Source organism: Geospiza fortis, unplaced genomic scaffold, assembly GCF_000277835.1.
Source record: "Geospiza fortis unplaced genomic scaffold, GeoFor_1.0 scaffold192, whole genome shotgun sequence".
Classification (NCBI taxonomy): Eukaryota; Metazoa; Chordata; class Aves; order Passeriformes; family Thraupidae; genus Geospiza; species Geospiza fortis.
Window position 1 is genome coordinate 3,642,570 of NW_005054315.1, and position 20,932 is coordinate 3,663,501.

The 20,932-nt window shown below is 37.2% G+C and overlaps 1 protein-coding gene across 2 annotated transcripts in view; it reads left to right on the top strand.

Moving 5' to 3' along the window:
* The window catches only part of CUL4A (cullin 4A), a 34,738-nt gene extending 15,502 nt beyond the window's left edge, over positions 1-19,236 (top strand). For both annotated transcript variants that reach the window (XM_031056156.1, XM_031056157.1), the window contains 12 exons: positions 178-245; positions 3,367-3,485; positions 5,952-6,144; positions 7,522-7,626; positions 9,380-9,490; positions 9,871-9,956; positions 10,942-11,049; positions 12,224-12,337; positions 13,327-13,432; positions 16,437-16,609; positions 17,443-17,595; positions 17,869-19,236. In XM_031056156.1, coding sequence (XP_030912016.1) covers positions 178-245; positions 3,367-3,485; positions 5,952-6,144; positions 7,522-7,626; positions 9,380-9,490; positions 9,871-9,956; positions 10,942-11,049; positions 12,224-12,337; positions 13,327-13,432; positions 16,437-16,609; positions 17,443-17,595; positions 17,869-17,964 — 1,432 coding nt within the window. In that variant the 3' untranslated portion in view covers positions 17,965-19,236. The remainder of the gene's footprint in view (positions 1-177; positions 246-3,366; positions 3,486-5,951; positions 6,145-7,521; positions 7,627-9,379; positions 9,491-9,870; positions 9,957-10,941; positions 11,050-12,223; positions 12,338-13,326; positions 13,433-16,436; positions 16,610-17,442; positions 17,596-17,868) is intronic.
* The last annotated feature ends 1,696 nt before the right edge of the window (positions 19,237-20,932 follow it).

The following is a 20,932-nucleotide window of genomic DNA, read 5'->3' on the forward strand; positions in this document are numbered from 1 at the left end:
ATTACATACATAGTTTATTGTTGTCTTATATCACATGATGGTTTTTGTCTTAATTTGTAACCTCTAAGTATAAAACTGTTTTTTGCATTATAATGTAAGTTATGCACAAATACACTGTGACAGAAGGCAACTCCTTTGTACTGTAATGCTTCTAATACTTTTTCTTGTAAAATTCAGGAAACCACTGATTGCTTGTGTGGAGAAGCAGCTACTAGGAGAACACTTATCAGCTATTTTGCAAAAAGGTATTTTTTTAATAGTTGTAATCTTTGATTAGCAATAGTCTAATACTCTGCAATGGCTATAAATTCCATAGCTTTTACTTTAGGAGTTATATTAGTCATGGGAAAAACTTCCACAGACACAGAAGGCCAATCCTGTGATTGTTACCCTCACTGCGACAAGTAAATGGTATATTTGGAAAGAAATGTCTAAAATCTAATTCCATATTTGTAAAGGCTGCTAAGCCTCTAAATCTCCTTTAACTTGCAGCAGTGGGCTTAGGAATTAAACCTTTGGAACTGCTTCTTTCCTAGAATTATATGAACTTCTAAATCAGAGCTGCAGTTACTGTTGTAGCTTCTTTTATGTGATAATCACACAGCTCAAGTGCAATAGTTTCACATATTCTGGTGATTGTGTAGTTTAAGAATCATGGGTTACTGGAACTGGCAGCATTTGAGGCATTGAGCTTTCATAGGCCTCTGTCTGTCCCTTACCTTTTGTCTGGCAATTTCAGATAAGAATTGCAGCCTTCTTAGGAGGTCCTTATTCATACATTAGTGTGTTCAAATCGCCAGTGCTTTGTTCCTCTAAAATTTTAATATCTCCTTTTTCACTGAATTTCTGGGTCTGTTCAGTATTCCCTGATCTTTGAATACTTTAAATTATTTTTTCTTTTGCTTGCAGTAGCCATATTTTAGGTTTTAGATCTTCTAGCAAATTGTCCTTACATCTGTGTTTTCTTTTATATTGCAAAACAGATGTCCCTGGTAGTCTGGTATCTTCAAGCTCCCTCACATCCATGTTTAACACTTTCATGTTATACATACCCTTTCTATGTCTTTTTTTGTCCCTTTTAAAGATGAATTATGCTCAGTTTTATCTCAACTACCCTGGGAATAGCTTGTTTCACTGTTTTCAATACATTTATAGAAATAAGCTTGGTCACTTCATCTTAGTTATTCTTAAACTTATAAACAGAAGGTAAAAATAATTATATTTTGCTGATATGTATTAATTTTGCTTGCTCTTTAATTCAAGTATGATTAAGTGACTTTTCCAATGATATGCTTGTTTATCGAGTGGCTTCAGCAGGAAGTATGTGGTCTTGTTTTAAACAGAACTTTTTCTTGGTTTACAACATGTATGAGCCATCCATGTAAATATGGAGAGACTTTTACATTTTTCCAGCTCTCTGGTTACTGTGCTTCAGGACTCCAGGATTGTCAGATCAGGTTTTGCATTCTATGTCTCTACTGGGAAAAAATAGTAAAAAAGCTTCTATCATCACTTGACTTGCTTAGTTTTCTGTATTTGTTTGATCTAGGACACATTTTAATTTGCTTATGACATCTTAGTATTCTGTTCAAGTAGAAGATGATGTTGCCTTTTGTAGGTTTTCTTCATTAAGTCAAGGAATGTGAAGTAGTCAGTTTGATACAGGAGTAAAAACCTTAAAAATGCAGGGTCTGTATAAGAAACTTTTTTTCCCTTATGTTAGTATAACTGCTGTTGACTGGATATTTGGGGTCAGATCTAGTGGTGGGGGGTTTTCTTGTGAGTAAATAGATTTTCCCAAGGCTATGGTGGTGCTTTCTGGAAGCTCTTTGAAACCTTTTATCAGAGGACTTTGCTGCATATCCTTTTTGTTTGTCAGATGTGTGACTAAATATTTTTTTCAGTCACACAGCTCATGTTAGAGAAAGAGGGAAGGCTGTATTTTGTTATCTAGATTATAATAAAGCAGATAGTGTTCTTTAACTGAATAGGAGGTATTGGGATGGGCTTTTCTTAATTAACAGAGCTGGGGTTATTCAGCATGGAAAAGAGAAGGCTTCCAGGAGACCTCACAGTGACCTTCCAGTGCTTAAAGAGGGCTTATAAAAAAGAGGGGGCAGATGGTGATAGGTCAAGGGGGAATGGTTTTAACTAAAAGATGAGAGATCTAAGATGAGATGTTAGGAAGAATTTCTCTACTATGAGGCTGGTGTGTCACTGCAATATGCTGCCCAGAGAAGCTGTGGATGCCCCATCCCTGGAAGTGTTCAAGGCCAGGTTGGAAGGAGATGGGAACAGCCTGGTCTGGTGGAAGGTGAACCTGCCAACAGGTGGGGATTGGAACAAGATCTTCCAATCCAAGCCTTTCTGTAATTCTTTGATTTCCAGGATTTTAATTCCATGTTCAATGAAAAGAGAGCACTAAAACTCTGTATTCAGGACTGTGTAGTCTGTTGTCTTACATTTAAAGTATGTCTGCTCTTCTGATATCTCAGAAGTTTAGGAAATCTCAAGACAGCAGACAAAAGTTTACCTGGCATTGTTCTTGAACATTGCTTGCCTTTCCGAGCATGTATGTAAGTTACAGTATACAGTGAAAGTATTTTTAAGCTGAAGAATATAGCAGAACATGGAATAATTTGGTAGTGATTTGCAAATTAGTTTTTAATATAATTTAAAAATTAGCATTAATGAAATATATTTGGTGAAGTAGGGCAGTTGTACAGTGGTGGGAATTGTCAACCTGGGTAAAATCAAGCTTTTTGTTTTGTAAAAAAATGTTATAAGTCTTTGATGCTATGCTCTGGTATTACTAAGGCCTCTGTAACTGACACCAAAGTACTTCTGATTACACTGGAACTACATTTGCCATACTCTCAAATGGAAAAAATGTGTATGAAGTTACTTGCTTGTTACATTCTTTGGGCTTCACTTCTCCGTTTGCTAGCCCAAAGCTTAATCTCATGTAGGGTGAATCAACAAAGCAAAAGTTGCTTGAAAGGAATCTGTAATCTTGTGTTATTCCATTGGTAGGAGTGTAGATTGTTCCCAGCACATTCTTAATCTAAAAACATGGCTCACCATGCTCCACAGGAAAAAATCATGTGACGTATTTATCATTACTTTAATTTTAGGGCAGTTTATTTAGTGTCCTGTTTTCTCTAGTGGTTCTTGATGAAGCTATACCCTTGAAGTCAAGGTCTCTTCATAACCATTCTGCAAAAGGCTCACGATCACCACCTTGTTGGGAAAGTATTTCAGTTGAAATACTAGTATATTCTCTAATAGATATATTCTCTAATATATTTCTAATTGTATTTATGTAACTGTATTCAAATTTCCTTTTTTTCTAACTTAATTTTTTAGGACTTGATAGCCTGCTTGATGAAAATAGAATATCAGATTTGACCCAGACATACCAGCTGTTCAGCCGGGTAAAAGGTGGGCAGCAGATCCTTTTGCAGCACTGGAGTGAATACATCAAGGTATGTCAAAGACCTATTACTAATGTAAAAATTTATGCTGTTACAAATTGCTTCTGTCAAAGCCGAGAATAGTATATAGGTCTATCACCAAACTTCTGTTTTAAGTAAATAGGGAGGGATGTTAATGCTTCTGCCTCAGTAACAATCATATGATAAGAAACAGCAACACCTACTTTGGTTTTAAATTTCTACTAGGAAATTGCTTTCCTTATAGATTTGAACATTATACAGGATGTTTTTGGTTGCATTGCTTTAAATAGAACCATGTGCACTGCGTTTAGACTATTCTGGACTGTACTGTGTGTTGTTTTGCTGCAAATACACTCAAGTGTTTACATACCTGCAAAACCTGTTATTCTGCTGCAGCTTAGGCAGTGCTACTTGTAACCAGCCTACAACAATGCTGATGGGTTTTAAAGCTGTTGGGAAGGGAATGCTCCTATTGAAAATAATCCATCAGTCCTATTTAGATGGTTTGGGTTTGTTTGTTAGGCATAATATCCATAGAGTATGCTGCCCCAGAGAGCTTGCACTCTTGTGCTCTTGTAAGATGAAGGCAGGAAAGTGTCACAGAAAATTTTTCTCCCTGGAGTTGGTAATTCCTGATGTCAGGGCTCTCCCCTGAATTGCCCATGTGTTCATCAACCCTCAGGATTAAGTGCATGATATCAGTTAGTCCCAGAGGTGCATTTTCTGCATGCCTATGTGTGGAGCTCAGCATGATCCACCAGTGCTGCAGCTCATGGTAATGGAACATGGTTACCCTCTGCCCCAGGACTGAGGAGGAGTTGATTCCTTAGGGTGTTGCCCAGTTGAATGGTGGTGCTGTGGCTGAGGAGGATCCTTGTTCTTCTTCCTTTCTCCCAGACCATGCTCATCACTTCCTCCTAGTGCTGCCTGCCACTACACAGGCTCTCCTGTGATCTGTTTTATCACAATACCTGGGCAAGGTCAGTTTAATCCCAGGTTTAGTGAGCTAAGGAGACTCACAGAAAAGTCCATGTGCTGGTCCAAGGAAAGTATAGGAGTTCAAGATGGGAAAAGGAATAGGGAAAGGAATTTCTCGTCTCATAACAACTGTTAAATTGGATTATCATACCCTGTGTTTCACAGAGTCAGACTACTTACAGCTTTAAGATGGTTGTGTACCTACTCAAAAACCTAGAAAACCTTTTCTGTAAGTGTCAGTAAATCTCCTTCCAAACATTCTGTGTGACAGTGAAGAGAGGCTTCAAGAACTTTCTAATGTTTATCTTGTAAGCCAATTTACTGTGGTAAGGGTCTGTGTTCCATTGCAGTCACGCTTTTGTGAATTCAGAGGTGCCACTTGGCTTTTTGCATCTAGGTTTGCTGTTTCAGAATGGGGGGAAAGCCTTGCAATTTATGAATGTACCTGGTAGAGACTGTGAGATGCTGAAATGTTGTGTTAATGTAGGGGAAATTGTGACAAGTGGAAGATCTGATGGACTAGGTGACCATCAGAGGTCTCTTCCAGCCCAGACTGTTCCGTGATTCTGTGATACACTTGTTGGTTCTAAGGACCTTGGGAGCCTTGTGTTCAGCTTTACTCTGAAATGGTACTTGAGCAAGATCTCCATGAAAGATGGCAGTAGCTAATTAGATAATGCAATGGAAGTTCTGAGGCTGGAGAGGAGCTTCCCCCATCTCTTCTACTGTTGTTGGCTAACATACTTCAGTTGACCAAAATATACCCATTGATTACTGTTTTGCTTCTGCTTATGCTGTGTCCTCTTTCTCACCTTGGAAGACTGATCATTCAGTCCAGGGCACTGATCAGTGTTACTAAGCAAATGTTAATTGCCCAGTAGGTGAAAATCCTCCTTTACAGGATATTTTAGATATCCATTAGACAAATGGTATTCTGTGTCTGAGATAATAAATGTAGGAGCAGGAAGAAAAAGTCAAGTCTGTGGCTGCTGTTTGTGCCTGAGAAAGTTTTGTTTCCCTGCAAGTCAGCTAGGATCATTTTGGTTTAGAGCCCTTGATGAAAAAGAAATCTTTGAGGGCTCAGCAGCAGCCCTCAAAGTTTTGCTACCTGTTTCATCAGTTAAGCTCTCTAGTGGGTTTAATAAAAATAGTACAAAGTTTTCCTTTATACTTAACATTTCTGAGGCAGTTTCCATTTAATTTATTTTACATGAATCATAGTTCTGTATCTCACTGTGAACGTGCACATCATAGTCATGTCTACTGTATATTTTTTTTTACTTTTGTCTTAAATGTAAATAATCTTTAAATCAAGCACTAATGTTTGAAATCCATCAATGTGTGTCTAGTTTTTATTTTGAATTTCAATGCATCTCCGTTTTTAAAAACTTGAAGTCATAACTAGTTCTGTAAATAAATTCATTTTCCTATGATACTTTTTATAAGGGTAAATGTGTCTGTTGGGGGAGATAGGTAGCACTCTAAAGTATTTTACTATCAAAAGTGTTTGTTTTACAGAACTTTGGGACAACAATAGTGGTTAATCCTGAAAAAGACAAGGATATGGTGCAAGAGCTACTAGATTTTAAGGATAAAGTGGACCATATCATAGAAGTGTGCTTTCAGAAAAATGAAAAATTTATAAACTTGATGAAGGAGTCCTTTGAAACATTTATCAACAAGAGACCAAATAAGCCTGCAGAATTGATAGGTACACAAATATTTTTCTGTAAAATATTTCAAAAATCTGTAGAAAGCATGGTAATGCTGCTGAGTGTGCTAGTGCAATAGTGGTGCAGTCGCATTCTGCTTTAGGAGACTGGTTTGGGGAGAGCCCCGAGAGCCTGGGTGTGCTGCCAGGGGGCTGCTGGAGCTTGTGTCACCTCCTGTCCCTGCACTGCTGCTTGTGCAGGGCCTGGTGCTAACCACTGCTCGCTGCAGCACAGGGCTGCCACGGGAGGAATGCTCTGGGGGAGAGCAGCTGTGGCAAGTAAAGGGGAAATGGCTTTAACTGTGGAAATAGAGTTCTGTGGATGTTCTGGATCTCTCAGGAGTAACTACAGCCCATCCATCTGCCTTGAAGTCTGAAGTTGGGATAACAATTTTAAAGCCTTTAGATACAAGGAGTTTTAATAGAGGGGAAAAAAACCCACTACCTTGACAGGAGAGCTTGTGCTTATTAAGGGGAAAGATAATAGCAAACACTTCAAAAATATATTTAGTTTATCCCTGATCGGACGAAAGCTATCCTGACAGTTCTGCCTGCTGAAAAACTGGAGCTGTGGCATTTTACACCAGGAGAGGATCCTGCTCCTTGGTTGTTTGTTTTTCCTCTGTACTTTGTTTTGCCTTTATTTGGCTGATTTTGTGTCTTCCTTCTAAAATCAGCTTTATGTAGGACAGATTGCACAACCTAGTGATACTGGTTAAAGCCATTATATGGGCTATTGTCATTTGTGGATCATGTTGTCCCAGCTCCCACAAGGTTTTCTTCTTACACAGAAGGTTGTATAAGGATACTAACGTGGCTTAATAAATACTTAGCTAAATTCAAGGCTTAACTTTATTTCTGGCATTCTGAAACTACTAACTGGAAAGCATTGCTTCTGTTAAAATTTTAATATGCTCCTACCAAGGAGCATGAGGGACATGGTAAAGATCTATAAAAATATAGTCCTCTTTATGTTGTTTGTTTCTGTTTCTCATAAAATACATTCATATACATTGTATGCTTCCAAAACATTGTCTTTCAACAAGTAATGTGCTTGTATGACACAAAATATGGGAATTTCTAATGCATTAATTTTAATTATTATATTGGATTAATTTTTTGGCTTGGACTATTCCTTTTTGCTGTACTTTTCCATTATATATAGTAGGGCTCCAGTAATATTCCAGTAATACAGTAGGGCTCTGTCATTCCACTGAATACAGGGATGGGAAAAGGGAAAATAGAAAATGTAGTGCTTATCCTATGTTTTAACATATATTGGTACTTAACACATAGTAATATTTCAAGCAGGAGATGCTTAAGTTGGTTATTTTAGATCTTTTTTTTAAGCTGTTACCTGATTTTATTTATTTGTAGCAAAATATGTGGATTCCAAGTTAAGAGCTGGTAATAAAGAAGCAACTGATGAAGAGCTGGAAAGAATCCTTGACAAAATAATGATCATATTTAGATTCATTCATGGTAAGAAATAGCAGTTCACTGTTGATGCAATTAAAACTGTTCCCTTTGCTATTAGCTTTCCTCTGAATGCAAGAGATTTTTTTCAGCATGATTTTCTGCTCAACTCTGTCTTTAATTCAGGTTGCCTTACTCTTGAAGGAGCACAATAAATATACAGGGGAGGACAGATAGTTCTGTGGAGATTGGCTAGTTACAGACCTTTCAGAGTCTTGTGAGTGGAGACCTAAGAGTTAGAGGTGTTGCTAGAAGTTTTTTAACACAAATTAACCATGGCTGTAACCACAACTTCTCCTCTAATAACAGTACAGATTTTGCTGTCCACTTATATATGTTGTAGGTACAAAGCATGAAAACCCAGCAACTTTCCTTGACTTCTCTTTTCTCATGATAGCTGAGAAGGAACACAGAGGAGGGCTCAAAATGACAGGAAAAAGTGTTATTGCTGAGTTTCACTGCCTTTGAAATGCATTTCCCTCATGAATTAGCAAATCCCCTCTGTCTTAGCAAAAACCATGAATGTGTTAGGATTTTTTTTTTCCTAGATTGGCTATCAGAAAAACCAGTGGTCTAATCCAATACAGATGCATTGTCACTGCTCTGGGGGAGGTGGAATGTGTGTCCTGGGCTGGGGTGGAATAGCAAGAATTACCTAATTCTGTATTAGTTTGTCTGAGATCTGTGGGGTTCTCTCCTCATAAAAATCTCAAACAAGTACAATATGATGGGAAAGCAGTTGAGTCATGACGTAGTATCATTTGCATAATTGAATCATAATTGCAGCATTTTTGTCAGATGGAGATGGTGAATGAAAACAGTTGTACTGGCAGCTTGTCAGCCTAAGAGAATAATTTTTGTTAATCTGAAACTTTCACCAACTCTTTTTTCTCTTCATAGTTTTTGTATTACTGAGCTAAAAGCATGGATTTTATTTTGAGCTGTCTGGTACATAAGAGCTCTTTCAAGAACAGATGATAATTAGTAGGTAGTTTCTGGGTATTGGCCTTTTTGATAATGTCTTGATCCAGCTGGTTCATGAAACTTCATCAGGACAGGATGGGGAAGGAATAAGACTATCACAAGAAGCCCAAATTGGAAGCTGTTCACAAGGAATTATGAGGGACTACTGTAGGCAGCACGAGTAGTGCCTTGGGTTACAGTAAAATTGTTCCTCTTTAAAGGGGAACACCTTGCACTGTCATATGGGAGAAGTTTGGGTTTAAGGTGTGAAAATTTGTGGGTATCTATATGACTCTTTCATTTCATAAGGCTATTGGCAAACCATATGAGAAGACTTCTGTTAAATTTTCTTTCCCTTAGGCTTTTAAAATATATTCTTCAATATATAGAAAACCTCCCCCTCCTCCTTTTTTTTCTTCTTAAAAAGACCAGTGGAGGGAAAATGTGCTTCTGAACCCCAGAGTAATTTCATTTGTTTTGTAGCTGATCCAGTGGGAAATACAAGGCAGCTCAAGTTCCTGAGGCAGAATAAAAAGAAATAAGTAAACATTTTGCGAAATATGTTAAAATTACTAAAATATAAAAAGAGCAAAATGTCTACATGTTTTTCTTCACTGCTGCATAATGAATATTGTTCTGCTAATATTAATAGAATATTGTGGAATATTCATTGAATAATATCAACTGAATATTGTTCAGTTTTTCATGAGAAAGGCTTGTGTCAGAAACCTGAAGGGCAGTGATGCAGATAGAATGTATCATTTAATTTTATTTTTTTGTTTCAATTTCTTTACAGGGAAAGATGTGTTTGAGGCATTTTATAAGAAAGACTTAGCCAAAAGACTGCTGGTTGGAAAAAGTGCTTCAGTAGATGCTGAGAAGTCAATGTTGTCAAAGCTTAAACATGGTAGGTGTCTTCAGATGTGTTAAATTTGTATTACTTTTTGGCGTGCAGATTTGGAATCCCTATTTTCTCATGCTTTTAAGTAGTGACAAGCCAAATTTTAAGTAATAACTGTTCAGCTCTTAAATATTAAGGGAGGATGCAAGTGTGTGTGTGTATATATCAGACCTCTCATTATGCTCAGCAAGAATTATAAAGCTGACTTCTTAGGTATGAGACTGTTTATTTAATGTACCTACAGAGGAGCCAAATCCTGAGAAGGTACCTATTTGTGGGTGCTCTGTGACCTGGTAAATGTGGCTCAGCTGTCTCAGGTTAAATGTTTCACTTGTTCTGTGCTTCTTTGTAATTGTGGGATCTTTGCTTTTTTTTGTGTGTGGCAGAATGTGGTGCTGCTTTTACCAGCAAACTGGAGGGCATGTTCAAGGACATGGAACTGTCCAAAGATGTCATGGTACAGTTCAAGCAGGTACATTAACTTTTGTTTGTATACGAAATGTTTCATAGTCATGAGGAGACATTTAATGGTCCTATCCCTTGGATTAAGCTAAAATTAAACAGAACAGCTTTTGAGCAGGTACTAGTCATAGTAATAGTGTCTACTTACTGTTCTGTTTATACAACAGAATTTATTGTATACAATAATTTTACAATTTTATTTTATTCCTTTTAAAGTAAATTAGTCTAAATACCACATAGTAATTTAGTTGACTGACATCCTTGGAAGTCTGTATCCTCTCATTCTGTAAACTGGTGCTGCTCTGATGAATTTTTTGTGAATGGCCCACACCAGAGAAACTCCCTGAAGGTTGCTAAGTGCACAGAAACTATGAATATCTCAGCCCCAGAGTTTCCAGCTTGTTGGTGACTGATGAAGACTTGCAGGAATTACTTTACATGCTCACCCTGTTGCATTTCTCTCTGGGTACTTGTTTTGGGGCCTTACTGAAGTCAGGATGCTGGGTTAGAGACCTGACCCAGGACAACACCTGTAATAAAATACTGTAGTGACTCTTCTGTCCCAGATTTTGCAGTCTGGCTGGACTGATGCTCTACTCCAATTACAGAAAAATGTTTTGTCTAACAGATGTAGAAGTCCAAGGGGATCCTTTTGATCTTACAGTCCTTGCCTTGGCTTCTTTTCTTTGGCTTTATCTGCATGTGATTAAAGCTTCTTTGACCTTAGCACCCTGTATAGACAGAGGTCTTAGACTATTTCAAGGCATGTTGATCTTTTCTTTGTACTCCCAACCACTTGCTGTGTTTTGAAGTTGGGGAAGTGGTCATAAGATAGTTACTCAAAATCCTGATAGAGCATGTCTAACCAAGGTTGTGGCCTGTAAGAATTTTTAATTGTTATACTAATCCCAAATGTCTAACTTAAGTATATACATTTTCTAATTTAGTATCGAGATAGTAGTATACTTGAATAATTTTTGTCTCTTCTATTTTAGTATATGCAGAACCAAAGTGATCCAGGAAATATAGACCTGACAGTAAATATATTAACTATGGGATATTGGCCAACTTATACACCCATGGAAGTCCACTTAAATTCAGAGGTTGGTGTTTGCATTCTTCTTCTAAATACACGTTACCAAATGAAATCATTATCACAGAGTGCATTAATGCCCTTCATTTAAAGTTTTTCTGCTAGATATCTAAGGGGTTTATGTAATTTTAAGGATTCCAGAATTGCAAAAAATAGAATGTAGTGGATAAAGTCCACTTTTTTCATATGATTATTTCACTCAGTGTGGGGGGTTTTTAACCTGCATAATAATATCATTGCCTTACTTAGCATTGCAGTCAGTTACTTAAAAGTTTGCAATTGGTCAGTTCACCTTAATTTAGTCAATCTTTAACTACATTGGTTAGGCACTTTGAACTAGTCAATAGTTGTGTTTTTGCAAGTTCCTTTTTTCAAAGATACATTGCAGGGAACAGATGAAGTATCACACAAAACTAGCCCCTACATTTAAATAGTATTTGCTTGAAAAATGATTGTTTCCAAGTTGAGAGATTCTTGCAAAGCTCCTTCCAGTAGGGATTTAGGTTGAAGTGTGTATTTGGAGTCCCCATTTCCTACAGTACCTTGTTTGATCAGACGTATAGGAAGCACTTCAGAGGTCAGAGGTGGTAATGGGGTTCCCACTCAGTTTGGAAGATATGGATGCTCTTGTACTCTTGTTCCTGAGGTGTCTTTTCCTCCGTGGCAGACTACTTCTGAAGGGTCCAACCTGAGCAACACGCCATGAAAAAGGACTTGTAGAACCCCCTTAGTTGGAAGTAAGAGGGTGTAAAGTAGTGGCATTGGACTGGAGTTCTATTCCATCCACAAACTACAGGAAGAGCTTAACAGCAGATGGTACTAGCCAGTGTAAAGGTGTGAGATGGATGCTTTTTGTCCCATGATTTCTAGGTCAGGTTCAAAGATGGGGACAAAACCAGTATCTCTTTTGAGGTTTAAAACCCTTTACAGGGAGTTTATTTTACTGTTATTCAAAACAAGCAAATTAAAAACCCAAGGAAAATTCAGTTATTTTTGAATTGAGGCTTTCTTATATGCATAGTAGTACTTGAGAGCAAAATTTTGCTCTTTGGGTTAAGTTTTTCCCACAAAAGAACCAACCATGTTCTTATGAAACATGGTTGAGGAGAATAAAGAAATTCCATGTGTGAAATCATTTGGTATCACTGCAAAATATAATGCTAGTGCTTCTCTTTTCTTAACAGATGATAAAGCTTCAAGAGGTATTTAAAACCTTTTACCTGGGAAAACACAGTGGTCGAAAGCTTCAGTGGCAGACTACTTTAGGACATGCTGTCCTAAAGGCAGAATTTAAGGAAGTAAGTTTGCTTGCATAATGCTTTGCCTGTTAGGTTAAAATTGAAGTCAATTATTTGGAATCTAATCATGTGCTTCATTTTTTGTAAAGGTAGTAATACTTCTGTGGAGGAACAATCACAATTCAGTACTGTTATTTTGTACAGAAAGTAGGCTTTTTATTATTAAACTGAAAACTAACAAGACAACAACATGATACCTTTTGGTAATATTAATTTTATAGGAATTGTTGCTCATTCAAATAAATTAAGTTGTAATAAAGCAAGAAATGAAAACAAGAAAGAACACAGCATTTTTTATCTGTAATTTGGGATTGTTTTGATTGTAGAAATCCTGGTGATGCTTTTGGTATGCTTGACATACATAAAGAGACTGAAGGGTGTTAGCCATGTAATGGCTGTGGTTAAAATTTAAATGCTTGTTGAATATTTAACTGTTAAATAGCTGCACTGTTTGTTCATGTGGTTTTGTTTTGTCTCCTGCAGTATCTTGTAATGGTGCAGCTTCACTGAGCCACAGCAAAGACAGAAAAACCCTTGAATTCTTCTACCTACATGCAGTATCTTGCCTTGTAATAGTGCAGCTTCATGAGCCACAGCAAAGAGAGAAAAACCCTTGAATTCTTCTACCTACTCGTTGTGAATATTAACTTAATTAGAGACAAATTCACTCTTGATAGTGGCAGCACCAAAATGTCATATAGTGTAATTAAAATGAAGTGAATCATGTGAAGTAAATACCAGGCCATTTTAATGAGCTTCTGCTGTCTATTGTATTGTCACTGTTAGAGGAGCAAAAAAAGGAGATTTTATAAATATCCTGTTTCCTCAATACTACATTCAGGCAAATTCTTCTGTGTGCCAGGCATTCTAAAATGCATATCCATTCTTCTAGAAATAGAAAAATTAATGTATACTTTCTGTAACTGTCAGTTGTAGGGGATACAATAGAAAATTCTCTAAATATTGCCATTGTGTTGTTTGTCTTTTAGGGGAAGAAGGAGTTTCAAGTATCGCTCTTTCAGACATTAGTATTGCTTATGTTTAATGAAGGAGATGAATTCAGTTTTGAAGAAATTAAAATGGCTACCGGTGTAGGTAGGAAGAATACTTTCTGCTTTTTAAATTTATTCATCAAGTGATTGGCAATTATGATTTGGTATGTGAAGGCCTAATTTCACGATCATTAGGACAAACTTCATGTGCCAAAAGCATACACACACCAAAAGAGATGAGGAGAACACACTGCAGGTGTTTCTTAGTGTATTTTCTTGGTGTGTAAATTTGACCCTTCACAAAATTACTAGTAAGAGCTGTGTGGCATGTGGTACTTCTAACAACCTATTAGATTTACAAAATGTATCACTGCAGTTCTTAAAATGTAAGTGGTGGTAGAGACTGTTGTGTGTACAGATTGTTTTTGCTCCTGTTCAGATTCACATAGTATATTTTGAAAATGACCTGTTGTAGAATGCTCTCAGTTGGGGGTGATTTAAGAGAGTATTTTCAATTGAACTGTTCTGAGAGCTCACCTGCCTGTTGCCCATTTCTGTTGCTGGGGTGCCCCTTCACAGCAGGTCTGATTTGTTCAGAGCAGCACTGTGTGCTGGGTGTGTGCTCTGTAGCTCTCTGCCTCTGCACTTGAACCTGAAGGACAAAGAAAGGAAGAGTATAGTTTTTCTTTTTAGCCATCTGCAGTATCTGTCTTGTGTTTTTATGTTCCTGGGTGGGCTTTTTTCCCTGAATTCTTACACTCTCTTGAAATAGTTATAGCCAAAACACAGTCATCATTACTCTCTGCAGTTTTTGCATCAATCAGCAGCTTATAACCTCTAGTCCTTCACATGTTGAAACTTAAGATCAACCTAATATAGCAGTACCTGAAATAGTATTTGAGCCCTTACAAGTACTAAAATATTGGAATATATTTACTGAAATACTGTAAAATGGGGACACCATGAATCTTTACAGTTCAGAATGATGCATTGCAGAAGGAAGTACAGCCTGGGTGCTCCATTGTCTCAGTGTCAGTGCTTCCAAGTCACTTAGTCATCCTCTCCCTTAATGGTAAGGGAGCTGAAGAAAATCCATGCCAGTGATAATAATCATCAGGATAGTCTGGAGAGGCTCATTAGGTTGAAGTACAATGTTTACAGAACAAACACAGGTTCATGCAAGCCTTATCCAGGTCCTGCTTTCTCATCTTGGATTGCTGTCCCTTGGAGCTGGCATTCTGGCTGCCTGACAGCAAAAGATAAAATCTGCTGCATGGAAATCCATTCCATTATAGCACAAAATAAGTAATTCAATATACTGTTTTTAAGGCAGGTGGCTGGAATTGATAGCTGGGAGCTATCTCTATATCATTGCACTGAGCTCCATGTCTGTATTTCTCTCCACTTTGGAGTAGTATAGAAATTTAGGTGATAAGGGCAGCTCGTGGTCCACGGGGTTCCTGTGAGGCCGGAATGAATAGCATAGAATCACAGGATGGCTTGGATTGGAAGGGATCTTAAAGATAATCTAGTTCCAGCCCCCTCCCCTGGGCAGGGACACCTTCCATTAAGCCAGGTTACTCATAGCTCCATCCAGCCTGGTCTTGAACACTTCCAGGGAAGGAGCATCCAGAACTTCTCTGGACAACCTGTTCTAGTGCCTTGCAACTCTGACAATAAAGAATTTCTTTCTAATACCTAATCTATTCTGTTTCAGTTTGAAGCCATTCTTCCTCCTTGTCATGTCACTACATGGTCTTGTAAATTTGCAAGTTCCTCTCCATTTTTCCTGTAGGGATTAACTGGCCATGGTTGGAACTTGTGTTTTTCAATCACCGTTAGAATAAATCTTCATCAGCCTCTCTAATGAGATTGTCCCTGGTACATTAGGACAGTGACAAAAAGCATAAACTCTTACTCAGAGAAAGAATGGTCACCTTCTCTCTGATTGTGTTTCTTCAAGATGTGTTATCCAAATATATTCCATGTTTTTATTTGCCTGTCAAGGGAGCCTCTAGGAGCTGTAGTTTTTACTTCTGTTTCAGAGATTGATAGGTAATTGTAAATTCCTTCCCTCTGGCATATTGTAACCTGTGACTTCACATGCAGAGCTCCGGAGTGTTTTAACAGCAGCCTTGTGTTCTGGCAAAAACACAGCTCAACAGTCTGCATTTACTGAGGCTGAAACACACAAAATGTCTCAAATGTCATAAATGCCAGTTTAGCCCACATTGTTTAAAGGGTTTTTTTAAGAAATCATAGAACAGTTGGAAGTTTAAAAGAAGGAAAAGGTTGCTCTGTGTAAAAGCTCAAGTATTTTAAAAATAGCAATAGTGTTAATCTTTTACTCAGCTGTACTTCAGCACTAGATTGCAAAACCTTTCAGGAGATCCAGCACATTCAGTGATAATTTTATACTGTGACTAAAGTATTCTAGAGACTGCAGAGGCTGGTTCAATGCAAAATCTTGATACAAGACTTCACAACATAATTAGAATGTTTAAGACTTCATTCTATGTTGTCTAAATGCTTTTAGCCTTAAATATTACTAGATAAAATTTTCCTCACACACCTGTGTCTACTACTTTCCCATTTTGGGGGAAGTTTGACTATAATAGCTGTCAGCTCTACCCTCCCGCAAAACTTCATCCTGTCAATTTAGACTTCTGTATTTTTATTTGATTATGTTTTCTTTTTTGCTGTGTGATAAAAACACTGATCAAATCTTGAAATAGGTGGCTTTGAGTTTCTTGTCATACACTGGCTTTTTCTTTTCCTAAGTCCTGTTGCTACCACACAAAACTAAAGCAATAAAACTAAGTTTGTATTACTGTGAAATCTTTTCTGAGACTATTTTGGAAGGAAAACTCACTGAGATGAGCATAAATCTGTCTTTCTGATGTATATAATCCTGTGCATGCTCTCAGCATTTAACCTGTGAAAGATGATACCAGATTTGAAGGCTGTGAGCTACTTCTTAATTGGAACTTAGAAGAAAGTATTAACATAAAACCACTGGCTTTTCAATTTATTTCTAGATTAATCCCATAAAACTCTTGATGTTAATGTTTTGTTCTGCTTTCTCCCATATCTGAACTCCTTCACAGAGGACAGTGAATTAAGAAGAACCTTGCAATCTTTAGCTTGTGGAAAAGCAAGAGTATTGATTAAAAATCCAAAGGGCAAGGATGTAGAAGATGGAGATAAATTCATTTTTAATGGTGATTTCAAGCATAAGCTGTTTAGAATAAAGATCAACCAGATTCAAATGAAAGAAACAGTATGTACTTTTTGCATTTATTCCGTTTGTGTATTAACTGTTTATCTACATATCCCATATGGAAAGATGTAATCTCTTGTATTTCTTGCATATAAAGGAACAAATATTTAAATTCTAATTATAATTAATTTTCAGAGTAGTCAAGATGACTCAGAGAGGCAATAAAGACTTTTAAATCACTGAAATTGAAAACTTAGGTTTCTTCCTGTGCTTGCTAATTTAAATGGCTATATATTAAACTAAAAGATCTTGTAGATGTTTCAGTCCATCTTGGAAGTTTCTGTGGTATTGCTGAAGTGTTGGTACCTATACTGAACTCATGAATCAAATGTGATCATGTCATTTCTATATTTAGCAGATAAGAAGGCTATAAAAGTTAGGGTTGTCCCTGATTCTGCAGTGAAAACAAACCTTTTTTGTTGTATCTGAATTCCCACTCTTGACACAAGGTGACATATTCTAATTAAGAGTGACTTGTTTCTTTTTTGCCTTCACATATTAAATTCCCTGAAAGTCAAACTGGAGTTTGGCACAAAACACTGATGTGTTTGGGCTGTCAAAGTGTTATGGGTTCTCTCAAGAATCTTAAGGGAGTTTCTAAGATTTATTTATCAAATAATATAAGATAAGACATTTTTTTTCCTTTACATTATCCTGAATTTTCTCTTGTACACTTCAGAAATCTCTTAGCTCTTAGAATGCAGTAATGCATGCATCTGTCTCAAAGAAGAATACATGAGCTTCATTTTATTGTGAAGGTTAACTATAAGATAGAATTAATAAAGAGTAGCAACAGAGGGTGATATGATTTGTGGTGTTGTATTGTTCTTTAGGTTGAGGAACAGGTCAGCACAACTGAAAGAGTATTTCAGGACAGGCAATATCAGATTGATGCTGCTATTGTACGGATAATGAAGATGAGGAAGACTCTTGGTCATAATCTTCTTGTTTCTGAATTGTATAATCAACTGAAATTTCCTGTAAAGGTAACTCATGTTTTTGTTTGTCAAACCATCCTAGATTTATCTAAATATATGTAATACATGTTTCTATTCAGCTTGTCTATAAGAGCACAAAATGTGAAATATCATAGAATTCAACCCAAAGATGAAGGTATTGTGTGAACAGAAATAAGTCAGAGTATCAGTACCACATCAATTATATACTATGGTGCATTTCTTATGCAGCTTTTAGCAGTATTTTTTTAAAATATGTTTGCTTTGTATTACTAACTGTTACACTAATCTCTTTTCTTGTAGCCTGGAGACTTGAAAAAGCGAATTGAATCTCTCATTGACAGAGACTATATGGAGAGAGACAAAGACAACCCCAATCAGTACCACTATGTTGCATAAAGAAGAAGAAACAGTTTTATTTAAAAAATAAAAAAACTTCTAAAATAAAAACCAAAATCATCCACATATATCTTTAGGACACCAAATACACATGCTGTTCCAGACTTTCCTTTTAGCAGATTTCAGGTTGATGTATATTATTCAAGCAGCTGCATGCACTGCTGTGGAAAAGAAGCAAAATGACATGTTAATTGATCACCTTTGTCAAGACTTCTTACTAATTTTAAATGCCCTGGGTTGTTTTTTTCCCTTTAGTTAATCTTTTGTTCTCTTGGGTTCTTCAGAATTTAGTTCTACAGTTTTGTTTAACAATGTCATTGAAGTTGGATGGAAAGGTAATATCACCTGAGTGAGAAATACTTCTGTCATGGATGCAAGTCTGGTTTCTTCATTTAGGTGTTCCTAACTGCATCCACAAAGTCCCTAAATGCTGCATTCTTTAGCTACAGTTACAACTTGAGTACCTTTTTAAAAACCCTTCATTGACGAACATGTATGTACAAGCAGTGTTGTTGAAATACACTGAAGTTTTGCACCATGAAAACCCTTAAACTTGCGTTCAGTTAATTTTCTTCCAAGTCTTTACAAACTTCAGTCTGGTTTGGATAAATCAGGTTTTGAAGTGAGATTCTTGAAGTGCCAAGAGGACAATTGCATTCACGTGTGTACTGAGCTGTTGGATTCTTTAGCTAAAATATGGATTGTTCTATTATTACTACTTCTGCTGGCTTGGGTGGCAAAGATTAGATCTGAGTCAAGGAGGCCCTACCTCATTTTAGGGCAGCAGGTGTATTTCACTGTTTCTGTAATTGCCGTAACATTTAGTTCTGCCTTGAAAATAACATCCAGGGAACCTACTGTACAGCGTGCTCCACTTTAAGAAAACAAAACCTTTTTTTAAAAAATACTTTTATGGTCTCAATATTGGGAAAGCATAGCTTTTTGTCTTGAAAGACTAAGGACTTTGTGAGTACTTTGTTTCATATTGTACATATGTAAGTTGATTTGAATTAAAGAGTGAAAGACACTGTAGATCTGTTAGATAACTGTAACCATAAGGAAGACACCTTCTCTGGTAATACTTGCAAGACTGTTTATTTTCCTGATTTGTCTACTGGTATGTTTCATTCTGAAAAAGAGCTACCAAAGGAGTTTTGATCACTACATAAAGGAGAATTTACCTGAGCAATATTTTCTTGAGAAATACCTTACTAAGTTTATGTAATGAGGGGTTTGTGCATCAATTAAAAGGCCACTTCTTCTTAAAGTAAACAGTGCTATGCGGTGACAATTTGTGGAACTACGTATTAAAAGTCCTTATTCTGTCCTCTGGTGTTATTAATTGTATTGCATTCTGAATTATTTTTGTTCCCTTCATGTTTGGAAACTAAACACATTTAGTTTATTGTATTTAAAGCATATTTAATATTATAATTTAATGTAGACTTATTTTAATATTTGAATCTTCAGTTAATGCAAATAAAATCTTTGATGCATATTAAGTATTAATTTCTTAGCCTTTGTGAGGATGTGGCACTTCAGTTTATTTTTGAGGTTGGTGTTTTAGTGTTATACCATTCACTTTGTAGTTCACTTTTTATGTATATGGAAACCAATCAGATCCATCTTACCAGACTTCTAAACCAAAAAGGAATATGTGCCTTACAGAAAGGTAATGGCCAGAGAAGCTCTGACCACACTGAAAGCTGGCAGTAGTGTGCAGTAACTGTTAGGAAGCAGTGAGAATGTCCTGCCTGCCCCTTCTGAACTCAGATGTTCTGGTTCAGTAGTTTTAAACAACAGCTTAAAGGAGTGGTGTTACCCTGAAGATGACTGAAGTGGTTCTGCCTCAAGAAGAAATGTTAATTAAAAGTGCTGTGATGAGCAGTTTTTCTTAATTGCCACAGACTAAGGGCTCTTTGGCCATGTTATTCTGGTCTAGCAATTAAAAATGAATTGTTCCACAGCAGTGGAAATGATGAAGCCTGTCTTTCTGTGTTGTATGCCCTTGGTACCCAACTGTATCATCCCCTGCAAATAACCTCAAGCAGCAGTACTCTGAGGGGTTCTCCTTGGTTCTACCTTTCTGCTTGTGGCAGTGGGGGTTTTGTCCCTCATCCAGCTGCTCGTCTCTACCCATCCCCTTACCCCCTGAACCCACAGAGAATGTCATGATCCCTGAAGACTTTTCCAGACTGGTCTGCAAGTGGCTTCAGAGGTTCAAAAGCTGTGGGAGAGATTGACAGGGTAGGTAATTATGACTCTTTTTCTCAGGTCCTCATTTTTAATTTGATTCCCTCAAATTTTTCTTACTGGGACATTTGATGTGCTAAACCAAAACAGGTAAGCAGTTATTTTATGAGCCAGCCTGGAAATCACTTCTCCATAGTGAAATGGCTACATTTGATTGCTTTTCAGTAGCTGGTGATGGAATCTGGCTGAGCAGTCTGACTGCCTCAATCAGTTGGTTCTTTGGGGTCACATTGCCTGAGTGTACCTGTACCCACAGGGCTGAGGTTGTTAAACATTTGTTCCTGGAAGATTACCCAGTGTTGAAGATGTTGGGCAATAGCTAAGTAACAGATGTCCTCTACAGAGCATCAGTGTTCAGGTATGTCAGGGAAACCTGGATCTTGGCAATTCAGCATCCTTAGAACAAATTGTAGAGCAGCTTCTATGGAATCACAAAAAAACCAGCAGGAGCCTGGATACAGCTGGGGGCTCTAACTTATCCAAACATATATACATTGAAAAAGCAATTTTCCTAAATGTGACATGCTGTTATCTGGCCCAACATTTCCTGAGGGAAAGTGAGTGTGAGAATGTAGGCTGGGGGCTGACTTACAGGTGTTTCCCAAGCCTGGCAGTTCCAGCTCTCCTTAGCCAGCCAACAGCCTCCTTTCTGCCCTCTCTTTGGGTCTTTTTTTTTTTTAGTTCTGTATTTAGCTTTCCCTGGATTCCTTTAGCT